The sequence below is a fragment of the Asterias rubens genome, chromosome 14 (assembly GCF_902459465.1).
Source record: "Asterias rubens chromosome 14, eAstRub1.3, whole genome shotgun sequence".
In the NCBI taxonomy this organism is placed as follows: Eukaryota; Metazoa; Echinodermata; class Asteroidea; order Forcipulatida; family Asteriidae; genus Asterias; species Asterias rubens.
The window spans coordinates 2,437,860-2,463,390 of NC_047075.1; the positions used below are offsets into that span (position 1 = coordinate 2,437,860).

The 25,531-nt window shown below is 38.7% G+C and overlaps 2 protein-coding genes across 2 annotated transcripts; both read left to right on the top strand.

Annotated features, from left to right (window-relative positions):
- The first annotated feature begins 5,558 nt into the window (after positions 1 to 5,558).
- LOC117299342 (crk-like protein) lies at positions 5,559 to 12,554 on the top strand. The gene is made up of 4 exons (XM_033782864.1): positions 5,559 to 5,838; positions 10,464 to 10,583; positions 11,090 to 11,231; positions 11,379 to 12,554. Exons 1-4 carry the CDS (start codon positions 5,816 to 5,818, stop codon positions 11,430 to 11,432), a joined length of 339 nt encoding a protein of 112 aa, XP_033638755.1. The 5' UTR covers positions 5,559 to 5,815; the 3' UTR covers positions 11,433 to 12,554.
- A 1,121-nt stretch (positions 12,555 to 13,675) lies between these two features.
- On the top strand, positions 13,676 to 25,135 carry LOC117299472 (WAP, Kazal, immunoglobulin, Kunitz and NTR domain-containing protein 1-like). Its single transcript, XM_033783011.1, has 11 exons — positions 13,676 to 14,358; positions 15,815 to 15,979; positions 17,511 to 17,594; positions 18,004 to 18,165; positions 19,250 to 19,426; positions 20,075 to 20,206; positions 21,003 to 21,387; positions 22,052 to 22,332; positions 22,580 to 22,654; positions 23,190 to 23,387; positions 23,898 to 25,135. Exons 1-11 carry the CDS (start codon positions 14,223 to 14,225, stop codon positions 24,089 to 24,091), a joined length of 1,989 nt encoding a protein of 662 aa, XP_033638902.1. The 5' UTR covers positions 13,676 to 14,222; the 3' UTR covers positions 24,092 to 25,135.
- The last annotated feature ends 396 nt before the right edge of the window (positions 25,136 to 25,531 follow it).

Below are 25,531 nucleotides of genomic sequence, written 5' to 3' on the forward strand. Positions count from 1 at the left end.
ATGCCGCTGAAAAAAAGCCCGGACTTATAAAAACTTTCAGCTATACTTTAGAATAATTCTGGAACTAAAAACGATAGAGAGACGCAGTTTGTACCTGCGTCATCCTGGCATGTCCCTAAATCAAATTTCAAAAATTAAGGGCGGCTTCCAGACTTCTTCATACCGAAAATTAAAAGTAGGCGGCTGTGCTCCGAAACGAACTCAACAAGCCTCCTAACGGGATTTTTGTGCACAAAGAAAATCAAAAGTACAACGGGTCAATTTGACCCGAAATCATTGCTCAATCTAAACAAGTTTAGCACCATTGGATTGCCAATTTCAAGGGCTTTCCTCTCGTACAAAAATTAGTGCTATGGGGATTTTCAAAGCGACGCTAGAGGCCAGGGAGTAGACCCGACACCCCCCATAAATTTGGGACATTTAATGCATGATATACACGGCATGTGGTAATTATTGGAGAAAACAAATATATGCCGCTGAAAAAAAGCCCGGACTTATAAAAACTTTCAGCTATACTTTAGAATAATTCTGGAACTAAAAACGATAGAGAGACGCAGTTTGTACCTGCGTCATCCTGGCATGTCCCTAAATCAAATTTCAAAAATTAGGGCGGCTTCCAGACTTCTTCATACCGAAAATTAAAAGTAGGCGGCTGTGCTCCGAAACGAACTCAACAAGCCTCCTAACGGGATTTTTGTGCACAAAGAAAATCAAAAGTACAACGGGTCAATTTGACCCGAAATCATTGCTCAATCTAAACAAGTTTAGCACCATTGGATTGCCAATTTCAAGGGCTTTCCTCTCGTACAAAAATTAGTGCTATGGGGATTTTCAAAGCGACGCTAGAGGCCAGGGAGTAGACCCGACACCCCCCATAAATTTGGGACATTTAATGCATGATATACACGGCATGTGGTAATTATTGGAGAAAACAAATATATGCCGCTGAAAAAAAGCCCGGACTTATAAAAACTTTCAGCTATACTTTAGAATAATTCTGGAACTAAAAACGATAGAGAGACGCAGTTTGTACCTGCGTCATCCTGGCATGTCCCTAAATCAAATTTCAAAAATTTAGGGCGGCTTCCAGACTTCTTCATACCGAAAATTAAAAGTAGGCGGCTGTGCTCCGAAACGAACTCAACAAGCCTCCTAACGGGATTTTTGTGCACAAAGAAAATCAAAAGTACAACGGGTCAATTTGACCCGAAATCATTGCTCAATCTAAACAAGTTTAGCACCATTGGATTGACAATTTCAAGGGCTTTCCTCTCGTACAAAAATTAGTGCTATGGGGATTTTCAAAGCGACGCTAGAGGCCAGGGAGTAGACCCGACACCCCCCATAAATTTGGGACATTTAATGCATGATATACACGGCATGTGGTAATTATTGGAGAAAACAAATATATGCGTTGCAAAAAAGCCCGGACTTATAAAAACTTTCAGCTATACTTTTGAATAATTCTGGAACTAAAAACGATAGAGAGACGCAGTTTGTACCTGCGTCATCCTGGCATGTCCCTAAATCAAATTTCAAAAATTAAGGGCGGCTTCCAGACTTCTTCATACCGAAAATTAAAAGTAGGCGGCTGTGCTCCGAAACGAACTCAACAAGCCTCCTAACGGGATTTTTGTGCACAAAGAAAATCAAAAGTACAACGGGTCAATTTGACCCGAAATCATTGCTCAATCTAAACAAGTTTAGCACCATTGGATTGCCAATTTCAAGGGCTTTCCTCTCGTACAAAAATTAGTGCTATGGGGATTTTCAAAGCGACGCTAGAGGCCAGGGAGTAGACCCGACACCCCCCATAAATTTGGGACATTTAATGCATGATATACACGGCATGTGGTAATTATTGGAGAAAACAAATATATGCCGCTGAAAAAAAGCCCGGACTTATAAAAACTTTCAGCTATACTTTAGAATAATTCTGGAACTAAAAACGATAGAGAGACGCAGTTTGTACCTGCGTCATCCTGGCATGTCCCTAAATCAAATTTCAAAAATTAAGGGCGGCTTCCAGACTTCTTCATACCGAAAATTAAAAGTAGGCGGCTGTGCTCCGAAACGAACTCAACAAGCCTCCTAACGGGATTTTTGTGCACAAAGAAAATCAAAAGTACAACGGGTCAATTTGACCCGAAATCATTGCTCAATCTAAACAAGTTTAGCACCATTGGATTGCCAATTTCAAGGGCTTTCCTCTCGTACAAAAATTAGTGCTATGGTGATTTTCAAAGCGACGCTAGAGGCCAGGGAGTAGACCCGACACCCCCCATAAATTTGGGACATTTAATGCATGATATACACGGCATGTGGTAATTATTGGAGAAAACAAATATATGCCGCTGAAAAAAAGCCCGGACTTATAAAAACTTTCAGCTATACTTTAGAATAATTCTGGAACTAAAAACGATAGAGAGACGCAGTTTGTACTTGCGTCATCCTGGCATGTCCCTAAATCAAATTTCAAAAATTTAGGGCGGCTTCCAGACTTCTTCATACCGAAAATTAAAAGTAGGCGGCTGTGCTCCGAAACGAACTCAACAAGCCTCCTAACGGGATTTTTGTGCACAAAGAAAATCAAAAGTACAACGGGTCAATTTGACCCGAAATCATTGCTCAATCTAAACAAGTTTAGCACCATTGGATTGACAATTTCAAGGGCTTTCCTCTCGTACAAAAATTAGTGCTATGGGGATTTTCAAAGCGACGCTAGAGGCCAGGGAGTAGACCCGACACCCCCCATAAATTTGGGACATTTAATGCATGATATACACGGCATGTGGTAATTATTGGAGAAAACAAATATATGCGTTGAAAAAAAGCCCGGACTTATAAAAACTTTCAGCTATACTTTTGAATAATTCTGGAACTAAAAACGATAGAGAGACGCAGTTTGTACCTGCGTCATCCTGGCATGTCCCTAAATCAAATTTCAAAAATTAGGGCGGCTTCCAGACTTCTTCATACCGAAAATTAAAAGTAGGCGGCTGTGCTCCGAAACGAACTCAACAAGCCTCCTAACGGGATTTTTGTGCACAAAGAAAATCAAAAGTACAACGGGTCAATTTGACCCGAAATCATTGCTCAATCTAAACAAGTTTAGCACCATTGGATTGACAATTTCAAGGGCTTTCCTCTCGTACAAAAATTAGTGCTATGGGGATTTTCAAAGCGACGCTAGAGGCCAGGGAGTAGACCCGACACCCCCCATAAATTTGGGACATTTAATGCATGATATACACGGCATGTGGTAATTATTGGAGAAAACAAATATATGCGTTGAAAAAAAGCCCGGACTTATAAAAACTTTCAGCTATACTTTTGAATAATTCTGGAACTAAAAACGATAGAGAGACGCAGTTTGTACCTGCGTCATCCTGGCATGTCCCTAAATCAAATTTCAAAAATTTAGGGCGGCTTCCAGACTTCTTCATACCGAAAATTAAAAGTAGGCGGCTGTGCTCCGAAACGAACTCAACAAGCCTACCTACGGGATTTTTGTACACAGAGAATATCAAAAGTACAACGGGTCAAATTCACCCAAAATCATTGCCCAATGTAAACAAGTTTAGCACCAATGGATGGTCAATTTCAAGGGCTTTCCTCTCGTACAAGAATTTGGGCTATGGGGATTTTCAAAGCGACGCTAGAGGCCACGGAGTAGACCCGACACACCCCATAAATTTGGGACATTTTTAATGCATGAAACACACGGCATGCGGTGATTATTGGAGTAAACAAATATATGTCTTGAAAAAAAAGCCCGGACTTATAAAAACTTTCAGCTATACTTTTGAATCATTCTGGAACTAAAAACGATAGAGAGACGCAGTTTGTACCTGCGTCATCCTGGCATGTCCCTAAATTCAAATTTCAAAGTTTAGAGCGGCTTCCAGACTTCTTGATACCGAAAATTAAAAGTAGGCGGCTGTGCTCCGAAACGAACTCAACAAGCCTACCTACGGGATTGTTGTGCACAGAGAATATCAAAAGTACAACGGGTCAATTTCACCCAAAATCATTGCCCAATCTAAACAAGTTTAGCACCAATGGATGGTCAATTTCAAGGGCTTTCCTCTCGTACAAGAATTTGGGCTATGGGGATTTTCAAAGCGACGCTAGAGGCCACGGAGTAGACCCGACACACCCCATGAATTTGGGACATTTAATGCATGAAACACACGGCATGCGGTGATTATTGGAGTAAACAAATATATGTCTTGAAAAAAAAGCCCGGACTTATAAAAACTTTCAGCTATACTTTTGAATCATTCTGGAACTAAAAACGATAGAGAGACGCAGTTTGTACCTGCGTCATCCTGGCATGTCCCTGAATTCAAATTTCAAAGTTTTAGAGCGGCTTCCAGACTTCTTGATACCGAAAATTAAAAGTAGGCGGCTGTGCTCCGAAACGAACTCAACTGCAAGCCTCCCTACGGGATTTTTGTGCACAGAGAAAATCAAAAGTACAACGGGTCAATTTCACCCAAAATCATTGCCCAATCTAAACAAGTTTAGCACCAATGGATGGACAAATTCAAGGGCTTTCCTCTCGTAGAAAAATTGGGGCTATGGGGATTTTTAAAGCGACGCTAGAGGCCACGGAGTAGACCCGACACACCCCATAAATTTGGGACATTTAATGCATGAAACACACGGCATGCGGTGATTATTGGAGTAAACAAATATATGTCTTGAAAAAAAAAGCCCGGACTTATAAAAACTTTCAGCTAATCTTTTGAATCATTCTGGAACTAAAAACGATAGAGAGACGCAGTTTGTACCTGCGTCATCCTGACATGTCCCTGAATTCAAATTTCAAAGTTTTAGAGCGGCTTCCAGAATTCTTGATACCGAAAATTAAAAGTAGGCGGCTGTGCTCCGAAACGAACTCAACAAGCCTCCCTACGGGATTTTTATGCACAGAGAATATCAAAAGTACAACGGGTCAATTTCACCCAAAATCATTGCCCAATCTAAACAAATTTGGCACCAATGGATGGACAATTTCAAGGGCTTTCCTCTCGTAGAAAAATTGGGGCTATGGGGATTTTCAAAGCGACGCTAGAGTCCAGGGAGTAGACCCGACACAGCCCACAAATTAAGGACATTTAATGCATGATATACACGGTATGTTGTGATTAATGGAGAAAGAAAAAAATATTCATTGAAAAAAAAAAAAGCCCGGACTTATAAAAACTTCCAGCTATGCTCTTGAATCATTCTAGAACTAAATGACCAACATTCGATGACCAATCAATTAGCCATCATTTTCACAGGTTTGTTATTTTCTACAAATTGGGATACGCCAAGTGGGAATGACGGTCTTTGGCAGTTACAAAATGTGTCGAATGCCTTTAATAGGAAAATGACCTGGAATTTGTTTATTCTTTCATGCATTTTAGCAACACAGGAGCAGGTGAACGCTCTTTGTGTACGTACGCGGCTTCCAGGTCATTCTATAAATGGTACAGGTGCAAACTACGAGGCATAAATTCATACAGATTACAATAAAAGCTAGTGCAAATTATGCATGGATAGGTGAACGTGTATTATTCACATACGTAGTGTACTTTCAAATCAACAGAGTGGAGTATAACCTCGTATTGTTGTACTATCTAGGTACGCGTGGTGGTGTTTTCGCTGTGATATCCATTCCTTATAATATTTGGTTTGGTTTCAGGGAAAAGTATCGAATTTGTTTACTTAAGCTGACCAGACAGGTTCGAGTTCAGAGTCTTTGGCGCTACTTTGGGGGTATAACTGAGTCACTACCTATCAGTGGAGCTGGTATCGACGGGAAATGTCTACTACAAAAACCGTTCCGTAAGTATCAACATGACGCGTCTTAATGATCAAGGTTAAGGTTGATTTAATTTAGCTGTGGGTCAGATAAATCCATTTTAGTAAACATGAGGTTTGAATACATAGTTCCTACTTTCGTATTTATTATTTTGCTTTAAAAGTATATTAATGTTGTATATTTATATGCGATTTTGTTTTTGTTTTCTTCGAAATGATCTGTTCACTTATCACATTGTTCTATTCTTCCAACAAGAGTTTGAAATAAACGTCTCATTGAATATCGGTGGAGTACACTGCAAAAACGATGGGGTTAAAATTGACACCATGAATAATGTCACATTTAAATGCCAAACAAAATCAATTACATTTGGGTCTTTTTTTTTTGCTCTATTTTGGTTTAATATTTATGTGTATTTTTTATACAATTTTAAGACTGTATTGCAAAAAAACTAAACACAACCTAAGGACAAGGGCCAATAATCAAATAGAGCTGCCTAAATATGCAGACAATTTTTCTCTAGCATGACGCCAATCAGAAATGGTGCATTGTGACCAGGGTCCAATTTCATAAAGCCTGTAAAATAAGCACAAAAAACTCGCTAAGCACAGACGAGTATTTTACATTAAGTTTGCAATGTTGTGGGATGTGCCCAACTAAATTTTTGCAAATTAAAGACATCTTAACAGCCTTATGAAACTATCACATGATTTTTTGATTGGTGACCTTATTCTTGTAAGCACAAAAATATGTTATGCTTATAAGTTCTGTGCTTAACTTTAAAGCGGCTCTGTAAAATTGTCGGAGGTTTTCGCGAAATATTCATTGTATGTAGTATTTCTTGCCGGATGTTGTCATTACACAGTGTACACATGCAAACAAACCAATATTACAAGTATCATTTTTAACGGCTTAAAATATTTAACAATCGGCTGTGCAGGCGACAGTGCATACAAATAACACATGTTGAAGTGTTTAACCCAGATAGCGCGTCAGATGGTTCCAGAGTCCACAAAATTATCCCCGTTTACCGATTGTATGCACGTATTGTAATCGCACGTATTTTTATTTTTTTTTTCTGGGGCAGAATAAGAGAACGATTACAATATGCACTTTTTCAATACAGCAAATCGTGATTTGGGGCAGAAATGGATTTGATAAACTAGAGGTAACGATAAAATTAATGTGTGCACAGCAAAACGATATCACTGTTGTTTATATTGCAAACCAGTGAGCTTACATGCTAAGTGTTCACGTGGGCTAGATTTCGGGTCTCCGTTTCTGGGGGCAGGATTAAAAAACGGTTATTAAGTATGTACTTTTTCAAATTACAACCAATGGTGTTTTGATGTAGTAATGTATGTGATAACAAAATCGATAAAAAAAATGTTGTTGTGTGAGCGTTGCCAAAAGAGGCCACTGTTGTTTACAAAACTAATGACTGAAATGACATACTAGAGTGCTCGCAGACAAGATTTGTGTAGCTATTTTTTCTCGGGGCAGATTAGAAAACGATTATGCACTTTTTTATATTACAGCCCATAATTATTTGATGTAGAAATGTATTTGATAAACAAAGTTGTTTCAACAATTGTAAATGGGTGTGTTGCCAAACGAGGCAACTGTTATAACAGATGTTAAATTTGCATCGGGGATAACGACTATTAATTTAGTTGTTACCCATACACCGATGTGTGTTAGCACTGTATACTCAGTACTTTCCCGAGTCCTGTGAAAACAAATATCACAGGCATGTTACTCGGGTGGGATTCGAACCCACGACCCTTGCAATAGAACAGTGTCATACCAACTAGACTACCGAGGTTGCCCGGCGGCTAGAGGTAAATGTTCCACCAAAGTGTTCACGGGCGAGATTTTTTTTTCTGGGGGCAGGGATAACAGAGAACGATTATAAATTATGCACTTTTTCATGTTTCAGTAAACAATGATTGCATGTAGTAATGTATTTGATAAACAATCGGTATCAAAAATTGGGTATTTGATTGCAAAACGACATCACAATTATTGTTTAACAATTAAACGAAGGACCTTAGTGGAGTGTGCACGGACGAGATTTTGGTTTTTAATTCCTGAGGCACGATTAAGGAACGATTACACAATTTGACTTTTTCAGCCCAAAAATATTTGATGTTTCGAAATGTTTTTGATAAACAACGGGGTTTCCAAAACTGTAAAAAAAAATGTGTGCGTTGCCAAAAGGAGGTCAGTGTTGTTTACTAAACGAGTGACCTTTTACGTGCACATTCCAGAGTATTCACGGGCGAGAATTTCCTGTATTAAAAACCAATTTTTCAGAATGGACTGTTATTTCCATTGTTAGTTACTACAAAGACCTCCATAAAAAAAGTTTGTTTATCCTACACTGGTGTGTGTTTTGAGTACATTCCGACCACCGTACCAAGTGCTGTGAAGAAACCAGCGTGAAATCTAATTGGAATGCAGGATTCGACTGAAATTCAATGAGCTATTTCTCTGTTATGATGCTTTAAATTAATTGTACTTCCTTCAAAAGGGGGTATACATTCCGCCTCTGTGACCCCGGTTCGAATCCTGCTGTGGGCACTGTGCGGATTGGGTTTTTCAGTCACTACTTGACTTCGTGGGTTTCCCTAGAACAATTCTCTAGGGTTTTCCTCCCACTTCTACAACTGAAAACGTCTTCATTGTCGTCTCACCTTGTCTAGATAGTGAAAGGCTTTGACAAGAATAATCAAAAAGATGAAATGCCCTTGGATCATAGAAATACTATGAAAATCATCTTCTTAAAAAAGGGCTGAAAACAACAAATTTGTTCTTGAAATAATTGGCCTAGGCTTAGGGTGAGAGCATTCTCTGCAATCATGGTGAAATTCACAAAACGGTATGGTTTTGAGACTCTTTTATCAAGACTGTTTGAGGGAGTTACAATTCTCTACAGTATGGAGAAAAAATAGCTCACTGAATTTCAGCTTAAACCGCAATTCACTGAGACTTCGCGTTGGTTTCACAGCAAATAGTTCCATAGTAACAAAAAATGTCTAGTTAGTGACAAGCCAGATGGGATCATCAGCAGCTGAAATTGTGAATTTTGAGTTAAATTTGAATTTATAAATAATTAAATGTATTTATTTATACTGCCATAATTATCAATTGACCGTCTGAACGCATGCTTACTGTGCTGTGTTGTCATATATATTATTAGCCTGCTAGGGTCGAAAAGTCTGGTCTACTACTTGACATAATATACTGTAAGTATTTTGCTGGGTATTTTGCCGGTGACCTTTTTTCACTCTTTTGTTCGAGTGGTATACAGTTTCGCTCTTTTAGGAGTGAACGTCGATCGGTATTTGACTCATTTTGAGTGAAATTGGAATGAACTTCATTCTCAATCGAGTTGAAAGTACCCATCTTTCGCTCTAAATAAAGTTTTCCGCCATATGGATCTTGCAAGACTGGTATTGTGTACCAAAACACGGGTTTTTCACTCTTTTACAAATAGTATGTCTGGTGGTTTCACTTAAATAGCCTGTCGATTTCCCCTCATGTTTCGGACTGAGTGCGTCCACGCAGTGCCTATATATATTATCACACACTGGTCGACTACATTTTTAATGACCTTCAACGAATGGATTGTAAATATTATTATTACTACAAGAGATTATCATTTCCATATCAACACTATAATTACGCGTCATGCTTTGATGACATCGGAACAACACTGTGGTATTGACTCATTCTGTTGTTTTGGGGGTATTCATGTTTTTTAAAAGAGATGAAACAAGAAAACCCTTTTGGGCCTATAGTATAGTTGCAAACTCAGGGAACAACAATGATAAAAGTGTTTATATTTGTTTTAATAAGGGAATAAAAGTGTAGTGACTCGTCCTTTCACGGCCGTTTAGATCCGGCAGGGTCGTTCGTGTGTGATAAAAGCCCGAGCCGAGAGAATAGTTTTTAAAAAAAAATTACAAATTTTGCATTGCATCGATGCCAAAACAAAAAAGAATAAAACGCTCACTGAGCGATATACTCCAAACGCGAAATTGTACTATTTATTTCTCTCATCAAAATATGAAATTTGAGGCAGAAACATTTCAAGGGGTGTTTTCTACTGTCATTATCATAAGACCGTATAAGTTGTATGTAAATCTGTGATCTTCAAGATTGTTGTTTCTACCAATTCTTTAACGTTCCTTTAACTTGTTTTTGATATTGTTACTAATTTACTTGTTTTTCTTTGTGTGTTCATGTTCCACATGGAATCGTAAACATGCAGTAGCCACCAAATAACATCCCGAACTGAAACACTTGGGTTAAATTTGACACTATGGCTGTTGCCACATATATTTTATGTTTTATTTTTGTTTTATTTTAAATCTTTAGACATGCACAATAGTTGCAAGTTGTACAGGGGCTGTCAAGGTTAAAACAAACGTATAAAACTGTCATCAAAAGATGTGTAAAACCAAACACCCGCCAACGATAAAGATACTAGAGAATCAAAATTATCATTGTGATAAAATAACACAACCATTTTTTTTAAAGATTTGTTATATTATTTTGAATCTATAAACTTGAAAAAAACAACGTTGGTATTGTTTACATCCTTGTTTTTACATTGAGTATTTTCTCTCCCCATTTTTAACAGCCCGTGGTATTTCGGCAAAGTGTCTGAGGAGGACGCACGTAAGGGACTGACAGACACGGTGACTGGCACGTACCTGGTTCGAGATAGCTCATCTAGAGGAAGCTATGTACTCTCAGTCAAGTAAGTAGTATTCTATGAATCCCTATCGGTGCCACTTGACAAGTGCATGTATCTTTCACTGAATGAGATGTATTTCACATCACCGCCACTTATTATCTTGCGGCCGCCACGTATTATCTTGCGGCCGCCACTTAGACCATAATGCAGACCACTGTTTGCGAACAGCGGATCAACTTATATCGCATCTTGTCTTCTGGAATCCTCCTGGCGGACATCCAAATCGCGGAGAAAAAAATGAGCTTCACTCAACACCAGAGATACAAATCTCAATCCAAACGAGACTCAACTATTCATGAGGGACCAAGCAACCTGGCACCACTTCATCTACCCTTTGCAAAAGACAAATTGCCTTGCCCCTCTAAGAGATAACACGCCATGCCTGACATCTCAACCAGAGATTGAAGTAAACATTTGGTTTCAATAACCAAACGTATACAATCTCTTAAAGCACAATTCTTTAATTGTCATTTTGTCGTATCCCCAACCCCCACCCCCTTTCTCCACAGTGATAACGGCATAATCACCAATTACGACATCCGCAAGACAGGTCAGACGCTGAAGATTAAAGACCGAAACTTCGCTGACCTGGACGCCCTCATCGGCTACTATCAGAAATACCCGCTGGATACCGTCTGGCTCGAAACGCCGGTAAGTACGCTCAAGAAGTAGACTGGTACCATGTCTTTATCCGCAAGGATAAGGATGAAGACATGTATATAGACATGACGATTTAATTTGTTCAAATGATTTCGAATAATTAAATGTTCCCTTTATCGTATCTTTTCTTAATCGTAGTGCTCCAAGGAAGGCTTACCATCCCCGCCCATCTCACCATCTTGGCATAAGTAGTGACCGCACCCATACCATCGGAGACGAAATCGCACCGATAAATAATGTTTCGAGACGTCTGGGAACCGACTATTTTCGGTTTCAAACTTTGTTTTGAGGTTGGGAAAAAAAATTACTCGAGTGGGACTTCAACCAACGACTTTCGGAATAACGTGCCAGCACTTTATCCTAGTCATGTTGGCGGTGTCCCCAATTTGTCAATATCCTTGTTCGGGTGCCAGTCAGACGCCATACAACCTTTAACTGCCGTGTAGCCAAGGACCACACCCGAATTACGATACAACCTGGGAAGCGGATCACCTCAAGGAGATGCGATTTTTTTTGTTTCAGATTTTGAACTTTGTGTGTTTGTTGTCTTTCTTTTGACAACACATATTTAGTGTTCATCGTGCCTGCGATCTAACAAGAAAGGCATTATTGCACATATGCATTTTGTCAAAGTGTAGCAATTTTGTTTTTGTTTGTTTTTTTCACATCCAATTTAGTGGGGGCAAAGTCTTTCTTTGATGGTTTTTATGTACTCGATTAGAATTCTTCATATGGGGATTAATGTTTGTTTACACCCAAAAACTGATTCAGTCTTGCAACCGAATCTTTTGAAATGTGAGACGATTTTGAGCTGGTAAGGGGGAACCCTTCGATTGTTATCTTTAATTTCGATTAGTATAATTCTTCGGTTGAGGCATACTTTGTTTTCACTTTATAAAGACCACCTAAAAACTAATTCAGTCTTGCAACCGAATCTCTCCAAATATGACGATTTTGTTTTTGTGAATGTGTCCAACCTTCTTTTTTAACAATAGTATGAACAGAGTATGTAGATTTATACTCATTTAATAAGATTCACCGTGCCTGCGATATAACAAGACAGGAAATTATTGTATAGTATTATAAGATTAAATTGTCCTAAAATAGCAACTTTGGTTTTTGTTGGGGTTTTTCCAATTTTAGTGAAAAAAGCGAAGTCAATGATGGTTTATCTGTAAATAATTTTAAGTAATTATATTTCTTTAGTCGAGGAATATTTTTTGGAAGCTTTGCTTGCACTCTAAAGGCAGTGGACACTAATGGTAGTCACTCAAAATAATTATCATCATAAAACCTTTCTCGATTACGAGTAATGGGGAGAGGTTGATGGTATAAAACAATGTGAGAAACAGCTCCCTCTGAAGTGACGTAGTTTTCGAGAAAGAAGTAATTTTCCACGAATTTGATTTCGAGACCTCAAGTTTAGAATTTGAGGTCTCGAAATCAAGCATCAGAAAGCACACAACGTCGTGTGACAAGGGTGTTTTTTTCTTTAATTATTATCTCGCAAATTCGACGACCGATTGAGCTCAAATTTTCACATGTTTGTTATTTTGTGCATATGTTGAGATACACCAACTGTGAAGGCTAGTCTTTGACAATTTCCAATAGTGTCCACTGCCTTTAATTGAAATCGCATTCAAATGATACACGTGTATAATTGACATAGGAGTCAATTTCGCACAGAACTTAGGACTAGTTCTAACTAAAGAATAGTGCTAGGAGATCTTAAAAACGTAATACTAGTTCTAAATTAGGATAAGGTAACTCGTCCTAACTTGAGATACTTGTCTTTAACACTTAAATTTGACACTGTAACAACCGTGGCTGCTTACTATCAAGTTATAGGGTTGGTTGGTTGATTGACTGATTGGTTGATTGATTGATTGATTGATTGACTGATTGACTGATATTTTGTTTGTTTTTGTAGATAGTTGTGTCCTTAGATTGATTAATCTATGGATTGTTATTCCTATTAAAAAAAATCTTTCCGATTAAAGTGAAAAGTTTCCAAGCACTATATTTGGAGTTCTTCCCTAATACGACACCAATAATTAATAACAGACATACACAAGTATTGGGTTTGTGTTGGTGTATTTGTGGCACAAGCGGCTGTCTGTCTTAAACAAGGCTCCTGCTATAAGTTTCTATAAGGATATATTTGGAGATCGCCAGAGCATTACTGATGATCGAAACACTGAGTCAATGACCACTGGTTCTTTTCAGAACCACAAATACACGCAGGAGATATTCACTTGGTGTGACCGCAAACCACTCATACACTTCCATCTGATGCAAAGTTTCAAATCCCCTAAAAATAATTGGGACAAAGGGTGAAGGATGGAGCAAGGATGGACGGTGACTCGTGGTTTGTTTACGGTTACCAGCGGGGTAACAACTGACCGGACGGTGGCATAAACCTTTTTTCGGAAGACAATGGTTGTATTACGCCGTTGCGTTTATTGCTATAGCAACTGAACATCCGCATTTAATTTCCTGCAACAGTTTATTGTACAGCTAGCTCCTCGCCCACACACTACTGTAATACCATAGAACCTACAAACCAATAAACCCCTTTATAGCTCATTAACCATTGTGAGGAACAAACCATCGGATGGATGTGTCACTGTCTATTCACTTTAAACACAATTGCTGGAAGAAACCTAGTCTTGAAATCAAGTCGGTAACTGTTGTGCATGCAGTCTTGAGACTGCTTGGAGCTACTCATAGGCATTACTGACAGACAAATTAACACTGACTAAAGACTTGTCATCAAGTCTAGAAGAAGCCCTGCAGTCTGAAGACCGCTACCATTAGGTCAATGAGCTCACTCATGTTTAGACTGCTGAGGGAATACTCTACCTAAACACAACTTCGGCTGATTTCATTTCGTGTAGAATTGTCTCAACTGATTTTGAACTTGGGACAAGTTGACCATTTTACTTTCTGGAGATTTGAACAGCTAGACTCTTGCTGTTAAAGATGAGGTTTCTATTGCAAGTTGCTTTGATTTTATTTGGTACGTTTTTGACGTTCGCTAATGGCCGGCCTGATTTGAATGGAGACAAGGAGACCGATCTTATCTGGCATCTCCATAAACCTAGACGTGGTGACATAGGTATGTATTCAACTTTAGTGCTATTCACACTACATTAATTTAACTGCGTCCCTTGTTTAATTTTAGCATGGTTGTAAAATGTGAGCCAAAGAACTCTGCAATGACAAAGAGAAAATTCGGAGGGAAGACAAAGAAGAAAGTTTCAGTTTTAAATATGGGAGGAAAAACCCCAGAGAGATGTTCCAGGGAACCAACATAATTCATTTATTCATCCTGGTTGTGTGCCAAATATTCTAAGAAAAAAGCGACCTATGTACTAGCCAAGAGCCAGTAACCTTTCGGAGAGAAGACAAAGAAGCAAGTTTCAGTTTTTCATGAAAGTGATCATGGCATACGAACGAAGTAACCACGCTAGCAACGTGATCAGGGTACGAGAGATCAGGGTACAAATTGCAAAGGTACGAAGTGGTATGAAACGTAGTGATTGACTGTCCAGTGATGTTTTTCTATGTCTGTGCAAGCAAATGCTTTTGATCAATTTGGATAATGATATCAATGATAATCAGTACAAGTGACCTTAATAAACTTCAAACAAAAGTTATTTTATAATATTGATACAGCAAAACAAACAAGTGTCCGACCACGGCTAGGACCATATCTTAAATGCCTGTCCGAGCAAATAGTTTGACATATGATTGGGATAATCAATCATTCCTTTCCTGGCTGTGACCTGTAACTATTTATACCCTTTAAGCCAAAGTGATTTCATATTGATGCTGGCAAACAAATATGAACGAACTTGCACTGAACTTTTTTGAAGGCAGTGTACTTTTGGTAAAAGACCAGTACCTTCACTTGGTGAATCGCCATATTATGCATAAAATAACAAAACAGTGAAATTTTGGGCTGATTTGGTCTTCAAAGGTTTTTTCATTCATTCATTTTTTTTTAACTACACACAAAAAACAAGTGATAAAATTTCCGTTGCAAGAAAACATTGAAAATAAAAGTCATACTCGCTAAAGCATTTTCTGAATTCTATGGCCGAGGAGGCTTCAGGCATAAATTCTTATAGTTTGTGAAAAGTTACCCCTTTCCCTAAACTACATTACTTCAGTCGTTTCTAACAATATTTTATAAAATCAACAGCTCATCAGTGATGATGAACATTTCTAGTACACCATGTGCTCCAATTATGGCACAAGAACAAAACCACTGCTTATACATATAAGACAACAAAACGTTCGAAAGATACGGTTCCGAAAAATATATGTTTTAAGGTGTGCTTTGATTTGGAACAAGGATTTTTACCATCTTGTATTTGTATTCTGTTGTGTTTTGGGGGTTTTATTTTCTACAGCGCAATGGGGCCATGTTTAATCACTGTGTGTGTTGTGCTATATTATTAGTGTTTAATCGCTATTTAGTAAGTTGTTATGGTCATTATTAGTAAGAGTCGTCACCAAATGTGCACACTCCATTTAACAGTTATTTATTCACCAAATCTGATCAATAGATTTGTCTCGGCCGGGAACTTGTCCTACAGACGTGGACGTAGCTGGTTTGAGCTCTTCCGCATGTACGCTGCAATGTTTGTTCGATCTGGAGTGCCAGGGTTCAGAGCGATGCTGCCCCGACGATTGTGGTGGTACATTTTGCGTAGCTACTGCCGAGCAACAAGGTAAGGTGGCCTTTTGGACGTGGAAATCTCTAAGTCAATAGTTTTATAGCCCACTTTAAAGCTAACAAATAATGGGCAAATAGTGGACAAACAATTGATACAAAATTGACTTTGATTGAATTAAGCTTCGAAACAGGACAGTGAAAATTGCTAAGAAATAAAATAAGCTTAAATGAGTCAACTTCGAAAATGACCTAATATGCGTACGTCATCCCGCCACCATCGAATAGAAAACAATGTAAAGTGTACTAATGAACGCGAAGGTGCACACGGGGGATGGGTCCTTGAGCACGGTTTTCAGCATGGTTGATAGAATCCATGTTATTTTAACCCATATACTGTGATTTATTTTGTCTACTGCGGAAGTTCACTACCACTAGTTAACTTCCTGCCATTGTTATTGCATTCATGACAAGTGCGCTTCAGCTTAGAATAACTCCAGGATGCTGTCCACGAATTTTTTTTTTTTTAGCATGCCACCGAGAAGTTATCATTTCAGTAAACTGTGCAAGCGCTTTGATCTATCTAGCCTCACATAGGACGACTCCTATATGCTGTAAACAAATTACGTCCCTGTAGTATGTTTTAGGAAAGTGGAAGACTTGTGCGGGCTCAAACTTAAATATTTTGGGAACACTTGGTGAACATTTCCTATAGGTTGAAGATATAACTCTAGTTAAAGCTATTGGACACTTTCGGTAAAGAAACAAAATTGAAGTTAACAGATTTACAAATAACTTACAGGGTTTACAGAAGGTAATGGTGAAAGACTTCTCTTGAAATATTATTTCATGAAATGCTTTACTTTTTGAGAAAACATTAAAACAGTATCAATTCTCGATATCGTCGAGAATTACGGATTTATTTTTAACACATGTCATGACACGGCGAAACGTGCGGAAACAAGGGTGGGTTTTCCCGTTATTTTCACCCAGCTCCGATGACCGGTTGAGCCTACATTTTCACAGGTTTGGTATTTTATATAGAAGTTGTGATACACGAAGTGTGGGCCTTTGGACAATTCTGTTTACCGATGTTGTGCGATTGTTTTAAATCTCTTTTTTTATATATACGTTGGCTCTGAAAAGAGTCGGTGTGGGTCTCGACGTTTCGAACCGTAAACTCTGCTCATCTACAGGACAATGGTTGGAGGACTATGGATGTACCCAAAATGTTACAACCCATGTTGTTGTTTTTTATTCACACCATGCATGCAAAGCTTCAAACCTCACTTTCGTATAGGTTTTTGTTAATAATTAATAATAATCAGTCATTCAAAATAAACACAAAGTGCGGCTGCTCGTCTTTGATAATGCCAATAGTGTCCATGTGCATGAAAACAATGCTCTAAACTTGTACAAGTCTTATGCCTGTGTAATTTGGTTTGCGGGCTAACAACATGTTTGTAGTATTTACTTGCTGTGTAAGTTATGTTCTTTTGAGAACTTGTCTTGCTATATTCTACAACCATTGATACATCACCATGCCTTGCTCAAATCCAATATTCGTTTTATGCCATTCAATTTTTCAGTAACTAGCACTGTAGCAACCACATTGAAACCACAAGCCGGGAAAACACCAGAAAACCTGCTACCAGACCGGACAACCTCTGTCGGTAAGGATCATATGTTAATTAGTCACAACTGATGGCAATGTACCGGACCAAGGTAACAGCTTTCTTAAGTCATACCACACACGGGCCCGGGCGCAATTTTCTTCCTGCACTTTAGATTTGCCATCCTCAAAAGAAAAACTTATTTTTATTTTATTTTAATGATTCCCCAATTTTGAATCGATTTAAAACAAAACCTGAATTGAAAAGCACCACAATAAGTAAACGGACATCTCTCATACAAATCATGTGCGTTGAAAATACGCTACAGTACCACACAGAAAAGTAATAGCCAAAACACACAAACACTAGTTTGTATTTATTCAAAACAACTCCACTTTTTTGCCACACTTATTTTTTTCAAACTAATTATTTAATGATATCAACCCTATTCTCTTGATTTCTTAAATAGCTCGCGGCAACACCGAGCCCACACTGAAAGCGTCTACAACAGTACTATCCAACACCTTCAGTTCCATCAGTACTAGTTCTACTACAGGGAAGACAACTGAAAGCGCAACTCAATCCAGTAATGGCCCCACCCCGTCCCCTTCCAGCAGCGACTATGACACAGGTATAGACGATGTGACTTATGTTTACAATCAAACCGCCCTCTGTTGACAAAACACTGTATACGTCATGTTTCGCCTGGCAAAAAGACGCGTAGTCATGGTAAGATTGCATACACTTTCTAGCTGGCTGCCAAAACACAAAGGTTTTGCCCGGCGGTATGCGCGCGAATCATGTTATGGTTTTCGAGTGACGTCAGAGGTCACATTGTCTATATATTTACAATGTCAATTTACACTCTTTAGTTCTTATATAATTTTAGAAAGAGGACTTTATTCTGACTTTCGTTACTAAAGGTCTTTGGTTTAATTTTATAAAGTTCTTCATTGAAATGAAACTTGGTACTAAATTTAGGGGGAAAAAATGAAAGATTCTGACCGAATGTCCTGATGCTAATTTTATGAGGTTATTTGGTCAAACATTGACAATGACACCATACGCACTCAATCAAGACAAACATTGTCTTCTATTATTACTTTTCTTTCTAACAGTTTTTATTTATATGAATGAACTTATTCGGACAATATAAACTTTATATAGTCCGAATAAGTTCAAACATTTAAATAAAAACTGCTAGTAAAGCAACCCTCTTGCTTTCATTATTTTGTTGATATCGTGACAAATAGGATGTTTACATTCTATCTATATATGAATACTATAGAGAACTCTGTTTCTACGGAGTAAAAACATGATCACATAGCCTATACACCCGTGTCTAAATGTCCCAAGAATTGGTCAATTTGACGCAGAATCCGGACCCGGAAATTGTCCAGGGCCCTCTGGTACGCGGCGTCAATTCTGACTGGAAGCTTTTAGAGCTTTTAGCCTTCACGAGAAGGTAATTCATTTTTTCGACATCGATGTCATCAAGAAAAAACGAGCAGAGTATAAAAAAGAAGACGAACAGAGTACAAGTGAACTGTTCGACACGTCGATACAAAACCGGCTCTTTTCAAAGCCAACACTGACACAAAATATATTTAATACTTGGTTGTATACGCAAGTTTACTATTTAATTTTGTTTTATAGTCATACTTCACATGCAAAGCTTCAAACACCACTTGAATTATTTATCATTTTTTTGACAGACATTTTTGTCGGCGGAGAACAGGTGGTCAATATGACAGTGATGGCAAACAATGACTTGGTTCTTCACTGCAATATATCCACAACGAGTAAAGAGCCATTAGAGATGATGTGGATGATGAGAGTTGAACGTGGATACCAAACGTGGTCAGTCGTGGTGCCAAAGGACAAAGCAGAAGGTATGCTCATTAGTTAAGTAGTCTTGTTGGTATAGTTACTGCTTGTTAGTTACTGGCTAGTATATAGTTACTGGTTAGTAGTTACTGGTTGGTAGTTACTGATTGGTTGATTGTTTGGTTTGTTTGTTTGTTTGTGTGTGTGTGTGTGTGTGTGTGTGTTTGTTTGTTTGTTTGTTTGGGTTTGGTTGACGAGTCGTTGATGATGATGTGGATGGTGACGGTTTAACGTGGATACCAAACGTGGTCAATTCGTAGTGCAAAATGGCAAAACAGAAGGAGATTATTACCAAATGTATCCCATCATAAGCATAAAATAACAAGCCTGTGAAAAATTGGGCTCAATCGGTCATCGAAGTTGCGAGAAAATCATGAAAGAAAAAACACCCTTGGTGGACGAATTTGTGTGCTTTCAGATAGGAATAAAAGACTTCTATAGCTTATAGGAGTCTTTTATTATTTTAGTGAGAAAATACCTCTTTCGAAAAAACTACGTTACTTCAGAGGGAGTCGTTTCCCACAATGTTATATATTATCAACAGCTCTCCATTGCTCGTTACCAAGTCAATTTTTAAGTTAATATTTGTTTTGAGTAATTACCAAAAGTGAACCTTCCCTTTAACTAATTTATTGTTTGATTTATGTACATAGTCCACAAGGGTGGTGCCTGGCTGGAGATCCTTGGAGTCAATTTGGAGGACTCCAACAGCTACGTTTGTCTTGGCGGTCACTCAAGAGGCTACTTGACCAAAACGTATAACGTCATGGTCATTGAAGACATCGGTACGTTTTGTTTATCTAGTTTTTTATTTCATTTGCTGATGTTTTTATTTATGAGTTACACACCCAAACGGCACATGGCGCAAATAACATGATGTATAAGAAAATAAAAAAAGATTTTTAGTTTTTGTTTTGTTTTGTTTTTACTCATTGTTATGCACCGATATGTGTTAGCAATGTATACTCAGTACATACCCGAGTTCTGTGAAGAAGAACAAATGCATATTACTCGGCTGGGATCCGAACCCACGAGTTTTAAACTCTAGAGCAGTGTCAGACCAACTAGACCATCGAGACTGCCCGGTGGCTGGAGGCATTTTCAGTTTTAGATGTGGGAGGAAAACCCCAATGGGAAAATCCATGCAATCTGAATCTTGCAATCCTGCAATCTGAACACCCAATATACATGCAAGGCACCAGCCTTAACTTTGGTTTCGAACCGGGGTCAAGGTGGAAGGCAGGGAAATAATTGTGTTGATCCTGTATTGTATTGATATCCCCAGTTAAGTGACCCTTTTTAGTACTGGGGTTTTGTTCCAGCAAGTAGTGAAATTGATTGAGCAGTTAAAACCACGCCCAAGTACTTGTTTAGTAGTTGGTTTATGTTTTGTCTTATTATCTACATGATTCTAGTTATTGCTATCCTTTCCGCTTCTATAGTCAAAACAAAATTATTGCTTCTGTCGAATTTATTCATTTTTATTATAAACCTTTATTACGTCACCAGGGAGCAGATTTGTGCTCGCCTTTTTAGAACAAACACTAAATGTCTAGTTTTACTTTTCCTTTGCTTCTGAAGCTGAGATTCCCGAAGAAGACGCATGCATTGGTGGCGACGCCTGCCAGAATGGGGGAACCTGTGTTAACAAATCCCGGACCCCAAGTTATAAATGCAAGTGCAAAGCTGGCTTTGAAGGAAAACATTGCGAATTCACCGTCAAGAAGCGTCATTGTCGGTCAGATACCTGTCTCAACGGAGGACTTTGCATTGACAAGGGGGAAACTTTCCAATGTATCTGCGAGGATGCGTTTACCGGGGAGAGGTGCAAAGAGGCGGTTACTGGTGAGGCTACGGACGGCAAGGTAACGACTTTGAGCCCGGTAGTCCAGACTACGCCGTCGATGCCTGGTCTATGCTTCCTACCTATGGACCCCGGTAGCTGTGCTCGAAAGCAAAGCAAGTGGTCAGTACAGCTATCGAGTAGACTTTGTTTTTTGTTGTGTTTTTGTTTTTCTAGGTTTTTTTTTACATGTTTTAAGTAAGATCTCAAATCGAAGACGATCAGACAATCGAAATGTTGAGTCTTTAACAACCAGTTCTTTTTAGAACCAACCCAAAGAGACTATATCACATTTTGATACCAAAAACCTCTGTATAGTTACACGCGTCTTGTTGCAAGGTCAGTGATCAAAAACAGAAAACGAGAACAAAATTTTAAATGTGATATGTTGGAGGATAACCCCAATAATTGGGAAACCCTCGTAATCAATTAGGGAATGGAAAATTAAACCCACAGTACGTAGGGCTCCAGTATGAGGTAAGGTTTGAACTGGGTTCCACACAGAGGTCAAAGGAAAAGAAAGCTCTGGGCTCATACCTCATGCGTTGCCACTTTAGTAATCATCTGTCCCTAGGATATGTATGTCCCCATTTGGCACATGCTGGGGGATGATGACCCAAATCAGAAGACGTTTGTGCATGTACACAGTTCATATGCTACCGGGGGGCAGCAAGGGACATAATCTCCTGCTGCACCCAGCCCACACATCTTACTGTTTTCAAACAAACTACTCTTCAATCTGTTGTGAAATCTCTCTCTTATTACAATTAATCTCTTGAGCGAACAGGTACTACGATACAGTTACTGAACAATGCCGCTCATTTGTTTACACCGGTTGCCAAGGCAACGAGAACAAGTTCCGAACCTACGATGACTGCCAGTACGCATGTCCGAGACTTTCAAGTGACCCTTGCTCTCACCCTATCGTCACTGGGAGGTGCAAGGCTAAGATTCCCAGATGGGCATACAGCACAGAGAGTGGGACATGTGTTGAGTTTGTGTATGGTGGCTGCGGACCAACTGGGAATAATTTCCTAAGTAAAGACGAGTGCATGGAAACTTGCATAGGTAAGGTTTTACTATCCAAAACAAAAAGATACATACGACAAAATACATGGGCTGCTAAAACCTCAAGGAGGCAAGCCAAAAATAATGCACAGTGTTTACTAGCTCGGAGGGCTACTTCACAACATGCTCATGGGCACACGGCCTTGGAAAAATGTCGCCTTTGGTGTTGCGCACTTGTTAGGGAGTCATAATATCTTTCGTTAAAGAAAGCTATTATTAATGGCAGGTGTATTTTGATTTTTCACAGAGGATGGAGTGCCAAATGAACCTTGTTCATGCAACCCAAGAGGTCTGGGTTCAGCATTTTGCAACAGTGATTTCGGTAAGATGTAACTTCCTAATTTTCGTTTTACTTCTTCTTTGTTGCCTTCTAGAGAAAGACACTTTCAAATTTACACAAAGAAGATCTAACATTCCACCAGTTCTGGGTAAACCTTTACCAGGCGGAAATCTGTCAGGCCATGGGTCCCCTAATTCAGCTTAAGTCCCGGTCGTGACACTTCAGTATGTTTCCTTCTAATAAAAAACCTAGAGTTTCGCTATTGAAAAGGAAGCCATTTTAGTTTTCCCAATGGGTGCCCAGTTTCATGTGTACGTCTTTGCTGTAAGAAATCTTGATAGTATTAAAGGTCGCCTCCAAGAGAAACAAAAAAGCATCGAATTTTGTTCACTTTAAATAGGATTTGAAACTTTGCATATTGGAAATACGATATGGAAAGGTTTTGCGGTAACACCTTGTATTGACTATCTCTAAATGAGTTGTGGCGGTTCTGAAAAGAACCGTTGGTTTCAACTCGACGTTTTGATCAGTATGCTTTGATCGTCTTCTTGTTCATTTTGTTTCTTATTTTCCACAGTGATAATCGGTACCGTCCGTGGAAAAGTATCAACCCATGGTCAGCTGACGTCACTAGTCGTAGAGCTCATGAAAGTATACAAAGGGGGCGCCCTAACACTCAGAAGGTCTCGGTTCTTTCAAGAACCACTTCTGATAGTCAAGAACCGGTACCAGGAGACGAGACAGTGTCAAAACCAATGTTTTGGGGATATTGAAGGTATGTCTAACTATTCGAGGCCACTCGACAAACTGGTTTGTTGGAATTGAGATCTTCGGCGTTGTCCCAAACACAGTACAGTTTCCACAATTATTACCCCTGGTCTCTGGGCCTTAAATCATTCCTTAAACCATCTGTGCTCCCTGGGGAGTATACAGCCTTTGCTGCCAAAATAATATGTAGCGCACTATATGATAAGCAATCACAAGAACCATCTCTGCCCTCGCAGGTACTCGTTTACACCTGGGTGGAGAGAAGCTTATGGTTAAGTGTCTTGCTCAACGACACAAGTGTCACGACCGGGATTCGAACCCACACTCTGCTGAACAGAACAACAGTTGTAGTCGTATAACCATAGCCATCCACCAACTATGAGATGGCTTAACTCTTATATTGTAACAAATGACTCCGTAACTAAACATCAATCATACTCAGTATCACACAAACTAAAATTACAGTACGTTTTAAAAATTTAGTTACCCCTTTCCTTTTCTCTCTTTTTGTTTCAAGACGGGAAGAAATACATTTTCACTGGAACCTTGACGAGACAGCGTGGTACAACTGCTGCATTTCTAACCCCACGAAGCTACGTTAAGCGCGCTGTTGCCAAACGCGCCGTTAAACTGGAGAGGATGGCCGATCAACCATCGACATGTACTAACAATCAGATGGTGACTTCCGAACTCAAACAATTAAGACCGTGAGCAAATAATGTACTTTACCAATAGAGGAAACAAACGTTTTCCTTTAAGAAAATGTCCAGTTCAAAAATGTACATGAGTCTAGATTCTGTCCCAGGGGCTGACTTCACAATGAGTTTTATAAGACCTACTTCACCGAAAACAGCAAGTCGTGATCTTTGCTGAATTCGTTTAAAATGTTTTTCAATCAATAAGGAAATTGAGTTTACATGATAATAATGGATTTTAGTAGTGAAAAAAGAAACACTGTGCATACCCAATTATCCAGTGCTATTCAAACAGGTTCCCAAAAAGCTCTGTTACTTCATCACTCATATAAAGTACTTCTTTAAGATAAACAATTCCTAAGTAAATTTTGATGTCACAATATATTATCATCGTGGCAATGATAACAACTCATCATTAAAATAAATATGTAGTGTTTGTGAAATCAAGCCCTGGTCCTCAGTACACTTATACTCAAAATCCGGGTCAAATCGGGACTTTAAAAGTTTTCAGAGTACTTAGCTTATTACACAAAGCTAGTTCACTTTATTCACCTTACATGTGTCAAAGTTGACTTCATTTATGTATCTCATGGTTACCTTTCAACCGTTTTATAATAATATATTCACATGCAATTTGTTTTATGTTGTTATCTCAGATCATTCAAGGGAGTTTTGTTGTTAATTTTTGGTCGAACAAAAAAACAACCATAATAGAGCGGGATTAGAAGTTGTGACCTCCGGGTCAACAATCCAGCGCTAAAGACCTTTATCACGGTGTGGCCATCTTGATTTTACTCCATTTCAACTCATTAACCAAACTGAGGGTGAACGGAATAATAGTCTGGTGTAATGTTTGAGCATTGAATGTTAGCATTCATTACCGTTATTGGAAATAGGGAACATGACCGAGAGTGTGATAGCGTGATAAAGGTCTATACCAACTGATCTATATCCCTAAACCGGCGGTCTCCCTACAATTGATTGAGATCTTTTTTTTTTATCAAAAAATATGTCTGAAGTAAAGTGTTGTTTTAACAATATTTGATGAATAAAAAACTTTAAAAACATTTAAAGTAAAGCTTTGTGTTTAATTACCAAGTCCAACAAAGTTTATTTAGACCTATATCACAGTGGTTTTGTTTTTATGTTGGTTTGTTTTCCTTTCCGCTCGTATTCAAACTTACTGTACCAAGATGACACCAACCAAAAACAAGTTATGAAGAAGACGGGCAGAGTATACTGTTCAAAGTGTCGAGACAAAAGCGCTCTGTTCAGAGACAATACATTCCTTCAAACGAGAATTATTACATGGTTGTACCAACAAGTTCTACTATAATAAACTCTTCATATCATGAAAACTTCAAACATCACTAATTTGAGCCAATAAACAGCAACGAAAACCGAGTGAGAAAGAATGAACTCTGTTTCCGTTTAAGTTTCAATAAACTGTAGTGGA

Bases quoted from the DNA above. Each gene is read 5' to 3' on its own strand.
- LOC117299342 (XM_033782864.1), top strand. From the start codon at position 5,816: ATGTCTACTACAAAAACCGTTCC. The intron at 5,839-10,463 runs GTAAGTATCAAC...CATTTTTAACAG, and splicing joins TCTACTACAAAAACCGTTCC to CCCGTGGTATTTCGGCAAAG. The intron at 11,232-11,378 runs GTAAGTACGCTC...TCTTAATCGTAG, and splicing joins CCGTCTGGCTCGAAACGCCG to TGCTCCAAGGAAGGCTTACC.
- LOC117299472 (XM_033783011.1), top strand. From the start codon at position 14,223: ATGAGGTTTCTATTGCAAGTTGCTTTGATTTTATTTGGTACGTTTTTG. The intron at 21,388-22,051 runs GTCAGTACAGCT...TTGAGCGAACAG, and splicing joins GCTCGAAAGCAAAGCAAGTG to GTACTACGATACAGTTACTG. The intron at 22,655-23,189 runs GTAAGATGTAAC...TATTTTCCACAG, and splicing joins ATTTTGCAACAGTGATTTCG to TGATAATCGGTACCGTCCGT.